The sequence below is a fragment of the Octopus bimaculoides genome, chromosome 13 (genome assembly GCF_001194135.2).
Source record: "Octopus bimaculoides isolate UCB-OBI-ISO-001 chromosome 13, ASM119413v2, whole genome shotgun sequence".
NCBI classification, from domain to species: domain Eukaryota; kingdom Metazoa; phylum Mollusca; class Cephalopoda; order Octopoda; family Octopodidae; genus Octopus; species Octopus bimaculoides.
Window position 1 is genome coordinate 54,151,934 of NC_068993.1, and position 7,042 is coordinate 54,158,975.

A 7,042-nucleotide genomic window follows, 5' to 3' on the forward strand; every position below is an offset into this window, starting at 1 on the left:
ATAAAAATAAATCAATTTTTCCCACATGTATTTTTTTTTTTTTTTTTCTCCATATGAAAAACGGTTTTCGTACTCCAATGTAAGTTCTTTGATAAATTCCCATTACAGAAAGAAATATTGCGAAAGGTTGGGAATCCTGGCCAGCAAACTCCTTTCTACACAGCTGTGAAGTCTTTATTAGAGCGTATAGCCCCAGTCATGATTGATGCAGATGCTATCAGTGCCTTGGTGAAGTACAACTGTGATGTAATTAGTGGCTTGATATATGTTGATGATGGAGTTCTCGCAGCTGGTGAGAAAGGTTTGAAACTTCTTCTGGTTAGTATTTGATCTTAAACTACTTTTTTTTCTTTTCATTTTTCTCATTATGAACTTTATATTGTTTACATTATCGCAATATTTCTTTCAAATTATTCTCTTTCAATGTGTGGTTTTTCTTTTCTCCTCCCCACAGGCATTGTCCAGTGTCTTCCCACCCTGTTTTAACAGAGAGAGTGTTTTTGAAGATTTATTGACATTCCTGAAAAATGAAGATGAAGTTATATGTGAGTAATTAAGAAAGAATTATCTTTGGTTGTTTTAAATTCATGATTGTTTTCAAATTCTTCCCAGTTTCTATTTTGTTAATTATTTTTATTATGAGAATAAAGTAGTGTTGTGTTCCTTATGTAAAGGAGTCTTTTTTTTGTGTGGGGGGGGGACTCTTAGTAAGGTTGACCAAACTAAAGGCTTGATTTCATCATTTGACCATCTACTTTGCCATGATGGAATTTGTTGAGTTAGATTTTCTATAGCTGGCTGCCCTTCCTTTGCCAACTTTTCAACGCACGCATAAGTGAAGGTACATAGCCGGTGTCACGTAAAAGCACCCACTACACTCTCGGAGTGGTTGGCGTTAGGAAGGGCATCCAGCTGTAGAAACTTTGCCAGATCAGATTGAGCCTGGTGCAGCCTCTGGCTCGCCAATCTTCAGTCAAACCGTCCAACCCATGCCAGCATGGAAAGCAGACGTTAAATGATGATGATGGTATGAATGGGTGGATGGATGGTTGATGTAATTCAAATTAGCTATAGGATGGGAACAGGAGGTAGAACCTCAGTGTAACAAATAACAATAACCACTCTTACATTCTGCATCTTTTTTTATTTCAGCTGATTTAACTCTTCAAATATTTGTGAACACTGGTTCCAATTTGAAAAAAGACTGTCCAAATATATATTCGTAAGTATCAAAACATTGATAAATATTTTTTGTGAGATTAATATTTTCTTTATTGTCATCAAGGCAGTGAGCTGGCAGAATTGTTGACACGCCAGGCAAAATGCTTAACAGCATTTCGTCTGTTTTTACATGCTTAGTTCAAATTCTTCCAAGGTCTACTCTGCCTTTTGTCCCTTTTGGGGTTAATAAAATAAGTACCAGCTGAGCACTGGGGTCAATGTAATCGACTTACCCAAAATTGCTGACCTTGTGCCAAAATATGAAACCAAAATTTCCTTTATTGTATTTTTTTTATTCTATAAATTTTATATTGAACTAGATTTTATGCTTTGCTTTTTTATTTATTTAACAGAAGCCTGTTGCCAGTTCTTCAAACTACAGCCAAAATGGGAAATATCAGACAAACAAAGCATGCAATCAAATGTATCAGTATTGTGTACAAACATGAAAAGGAATCTATTTTACAGCAGGTGTTTGAGGTGAGTTTTTAATGCACCTCCCTCCTTTTTGTTTTTGTGTTTAGAGTTCAGTTGGATATTGTTTGATAGTATTTAGTTAATCCAGCTTTTGTAGAAAGGATGTTTGAAAATATATACAAAGCCTGTGATTTGCATTTTTATCCAAAATACCTGTTGAATTTAAAGAGCGCAGAATGCTGGCTTAAGGATTTTGGCTTAGGAATTGTGAAATTGTAAGGTTTCCTAAACATAAATTAAAAGTGATTATTGTAGGGTTGTTATAATGAAAAGCCAGCTGGTTAAATATTCATCATTATTATCATCATCATCATCATCATCATGTATCTGTTTTCCATGCTGGCATGGATTGGACAGTTGGACAAGAGCTAACAAACTAGAGGGTTGCACCAGGCTCCAGCCATCTGATTTGGCATGGTTTTTATAGCTGGTTGCCCTTCCTAACACCAGCCTCTTTACAAAGTGTACTGGGTGCTTTTTAAAAAGTGTTGGTACAGGTGCTCTTTTACGTGGCACTGGTGTAAGTGCTTATTTACGTGGTGCCAACACAAGTGCTTTTAGTTTATGATTTAAATGTAATTGTAACAGATTATAGTTAGAATGTCAGATTGTATTTCAAATTTAAGAAAAATGTATTGTAGTTGAAAGTTGAGAACAATTTATTTCTATTTGAAATCATATGTATAGTGTTTGATCAGACATATATTAAATTTACAACTAAGCTAGTGTTGCTTTTTTTTTTCCCCCTCATTTTCTATTTTTATAGCATGTGAAGAAGTCCTTGAATCCTGAGTCTGCTAATTTCCTGACTTCCATAGTGTCAATGGGACATATTGCTCAAATATGTCCGGGAGAATTTAGTACTGAAATGAAAAATGTCGTGTCCAAGTTAATTGTTAAAGATTTATTGATGCAAGATCGAGTAAGTGGACATGTTGACTTTTGATAAAGCAAAACTTAAAAAAAAAAATTTTTTTTCATATTTAATAATCATTATCATCTAATGTCCATTGTCCATGCTGGCATGGGTTGGATACTTTGACCAGGGCTGGTAAGCTGGAAGGCTGCCCCAGACTCCAGTCTGATTTGGCATGGTTTTCTGCAGTTGGATGCTCTTCGTAACACCAACCAGTCTGAGAGTGTATTGGATGCTTTTACATGCCACCAGCATGGATGCCATTTGTGTGACACCGGTATCTGCCACGACTGCGATTTTGCTTGGTTTGATGGGTCTTCTTTTCAAGCACGACATAATACCAAAGGTCTCGGTCGTTGCCTCTCTGAGGCCCAACACTCAAACGGAACTCGGCTACTTTGCTTCCGTGAGGCCCGATGTTCCAACAGTGCTCATTACGTAATACCAACATCAGCCATGACTACAATTTCACTTGGCTTGACGTGTCTTCTCAAGCACAACATAACGCCATATCGTCATTATTATTTTATTAAGAAGGTAGCAAGCAAAATGCTTAGTGGTATTTTGTCCGTCCTCGCGCTCTGAGTTCAAATTTTTGGGGGTCGATAAAAAGACTACCAGCCGAACACTAGGGTCGTTGTAATCAACTTGCCCCTTCTCCCAAAGTTTCAAGCTCTGTGCATGTAGTAGAAAAAATTATTATTATTAAGGTGGGGAACTGGCAGAATCATTACTGTGCTGGACAAAATGCTTAGTGACAGTTCTTACTGCTTTTTATGTTCTGAGTTCAAATTCTACTGAGCTTGATTTTGCTTTTCATCTTTTTGCAGGGGGTTAATAAACTAAAGTGCTAGCCATAGTATTGGGGTTGATGTAATTGACTTGTCTCCTTAAAATTGCTGGCCTTGTACTATAATTGGAACTAATGATGATTATTATTTATTTTTGACAGACCCAAGGTGTACATGTTCATGATAGCTGGTATGCAGATCATGCTATTTCTGAAGAAACTCAAGCAAAAGTGAGTGTAACACTCCCTTTATTAACAAATTTGAACACACTAGGCAACTAAAAGTTTTTTCACAATATTTTTAAGGCTTTAATAAACTGTCATATGCTTTTTGTAATGGATGCCGCATATGGCTACTTTAGAAACCTTCTTCAGATTAATACCCTGTTTTAATTGCCATTTTTTTCCTTTTAACCCTTTCGATGCCAACCTGGCTGAAACTGACTCTGGCTCTGTAATACAAATGTCTTGTTTTCATAAGTATTGAATTAAAATCTTCCACCAAACCTTAGTCACAATTTATTTTCCTAACACTAGCTTAATGATAACTAAGTTATTTTACTAAATTCTTTGTTATATTTAAAATTAGTTAAAGAAACACAGAGCATCTCAAAATAAATAAGGTAACGAAAGGGTTAAACATGGTCTTTTTAACCATAATTGGTCACCTGTGATAATAATCTTGTTTGTATTAAACATCTGTCTTGAAGAAAGAGTAATATTTTGAATATAATGTTGACAGGTTTTGGCTATGAAAATGTTGGTTCGCTGGTTATTGGGCTTACGGAATAATGCAGGAAATTCAGCAACATCTACTTTACGGCTACTTTATACTGTGATAATCCATGAGGGTGATCTTATGGAGAGAGGAAAGATAAAGTAAGTATTTCTTCATAAGCTACATTAATGCATTTGTCATGTTTATTGTTGAGATTAAAATGGTTCAAAACTGAGTAACAGATAAATGAAAACCTACTAAAAATGACAATGAAACTCTTATATTTGATTGTAGTTTATTTCTTTTATTGCTTGACTTTCTGAATTAATAATAAAAAAAAATTTTTTTTTTAGTGAGATGATTGTGAATATTAGAAATGTGGAGGCAGTAGACTCTCAAGTTCCTCCCAATGTAATAACATCCATTATTGCAATGTAGGAGTAGGAAGCTCTCTTTCTCACATGTCCACCACCATACTTAGATCCAACTTAAATCCAGTATTGTGTATCACTGGTGTGCCTTTTAAATTCTCCCACTCAAATCAGATCTAATCCTTCACTCTCTCTCACCTGACTTGTTGGTTTGGATGATTCATTTATTGGACTCCTGCTCAACCATTTTTAGCTTGACTGGTTCTTCCCTGTATTTTTTTCGCTTGGTTGAGCACAGAAAGAAGAGCAGCACCCATGCTCTTTGTAGGGCCTCTGAGACATGTAGGAGAATAAGTAGTGGAGAAACAGTTCATCAAGGTATTAAGTTACTGCCTCCACCTTGATAACACATCACTATCATTCATGCTTGTCTCTCTAAAAAGTCTGGTGTGTGAGCAGAGATGTGGGGATTGTGAAGTCTCGTTGAGGCCATGGTTACATTGTCACAAAACCATACCTAGTGTACCCTGTAAAATGGTTGATGTTATGAAAGGCATCCAACCATAAAAACCAAGCCAAAATGAAACCTGTGCAAGATAAGATTCCCTGACCCATCTAGATGGGGAGTAGCCCTCAAAAATGTCCTATCCATGCCAAACGTGGTTAATGAATGTGAAACAATGATAATAATAAATAGTTTTATACGATTAGTACAAAACAAAAGAAATACCAAAGTATTTATGCGGAAATATATTTCATGTTGTGCAATTCAATATAACTCGGAGAGTGATCTCCTGATAATATAATTCCCTCTTGGATGTTGGAGGGTAGGTGGTGGTGGGATTACATGCATAGCTGCATGGACTCACTTATTCTTGTTAAATTATTTTATTTAAAGCAAACCTGAATTAGCTCGTCTCCGGTTACAAGCAGGCTGTTGTATGTTAAAGTTGGCAGAAGAACCCTGCTTTGCAGAGCTTATTACCAGAGAACAGTTCCAGGCATTAGCATTGCTTATTAATGTAAGTTGTTTTTATTTTATGGTTTATTAAATGTCAGTTCTTGAAAATGTTCTGCAGCCCTTACATTTACAAATGTTAAGTGTTCTCATCTACCAAATCTCTTAATTCTTTTCTATATTTTGTATTAGTTTTGTTACATAGTATCCTTTTGTCTTTTTCAGGATAGCTGTTATCAAGTCCGTCTCCGGTTCGCTATGAAATTGAACAAAGGACTGCTAAGTCTTCGCTTACCTCTTGAATATATGAGTATCTTCTCTTTGGCAGCTAATGATCCTGTCAAGGAACGACGAGCTCAGGTGAAGCAGTTCCTTTATGCAAATATTAGCAAAAGGAGAGAATATCTCAAACAGCATGCAACAGCAGGCTGTAAGTTACATAACCAAGCTTTGCTTTTTGACTCTAAGCATTTCACATTAAAGTAAGAAATATAATTAGAAGGAAACCATTTGAAATTTGAGAAATTATTAGTTTATTATCATTGATGTAGTTTTAATTTGTTTAAGGAAAAAGCTTCACTAATTGCATTAAATAAATAGTACACTTACATTTTCAATTTCATAGCTAATTAATAATTTTTTTTTTTCTGCTTTCTGAAAATTTGATAATTTGTATCAAATAACAATTTGCTGCTAAAGTGGAATTGGTAACTAATTCTCTACTTTAAAAATACTGGAAAAAGTAAAACATTTAATGGAATGAACATATTCATTGGAAATAAGAATTTAGAATTTTATCACAAAGTGTACACTACAGCTCCTTGCATATCTAAAATTTTCAAGTTTGCTTGTAATGTTGACTCTCTCTCTCTCTCCCCTCCTCTTAGAAAGCCACTACCTTATAGACGTATATAACATACATCACACGCTCCAATCTCTTGGTTCCCTAACTGTATTTTCTTACACTTTCATATATTATTACTACTCAGATCATTTCTGTAGCCTTCACTTCTGATCAAAATTACTCCATATCCGTACCATACTGTAAGTCATCTTGAATATATTCTAAATGTGTTCTCTCCCTCACTGCTCATCACTCAATCAGACGAAACTCATCCATTGTAAGTTTAATTCACAAAAGCAGTCTGTCAAACACTAGCACAACTGACCATTTTGCTGGTCACTTCTCATTAGCCTCAATTGATCGGACTTATTCACTGTAAGCATTCCAGAAAATCATAAGGAGAAATGATAAAACGCTCAAACTAATATTTCTGGTTCTGTGAGTTTTTTCTCTGAAATATATATATTTAAAAAAATTCTATTCCTTTTCTTGGAAATTTATTCATTTATAAGATATTTGCTTTTGTAATAAGATCCAAATTTTCAGAAGTATATTACATCCATAATATTATAGAAAAAGGAATGCTTAATAACATACACACACACATAAAAGCATCACGTACAGATATAGTAAAAAAAATAAAATAAACTCCATCTTATTTAGAATTTTTGTCTTTTTTCCAGCTAAAATCTTTTCCTTACTCCCAGATTATATGCTGCCCTATACAATTCACTTGTTGGCTCATGA

At 34.9% G+C, this 7,042-nt stretch overlaps 1 protein-coding gene across 1 annotated transcript in view; it reads left to right on the forward strand.

Annotated features, from left to right (window-relative positions):
• Nucleotides 1–7,042, forward strand: part of LOC106867555 (sister chromatid cohesion protein PDS5 homolog B) — a 42,489-nt gene that overhangs the window by 32,708 nt on the left and 2,739 nt on the right. The window contains exons 17-26 of the mRNA XM_052972261.1: nucleotides 109–318; nucleotides 455–545; nucleotides 1,153–1,222; nucleotides 1,575–1,701; nucleotides 2,465–2,620; nucleotides 3,567–3,635; nucleotides 4,147–4,283; nucleotides 5,392–5,515; nucleotides 5,677–5,881; nucleotides 6,979–7,042. Coding sequence (XP_052828221.1) covers nucleotides 109–318; nucleotides 455–545; nucleotides 1,153–1,222; nucleotides 1,575–1,701; nucleotides 2,465–2,620; nucleotides 3,567–3,635; nucleotides 4,147–4,283; nucleotides 5,392–5,515; nucleotides 5,677–5,881; nucleotides 6,979–7,042 — 1,253 coding nt within the window. The remainder of the gene's footprint in view (nucleotides 1–108; nucleotides 319–454; nucleotides 546–1,152; nucleotides 1,223–1,574; nucleotides 1,702–2,464; nucleotides 2,621–3,566; nucleotides 3,636–4,146; nucleotides 4,284–5,391; nucleotides 5,516–5,676; nucleotides 5,882–6,978) is intronic.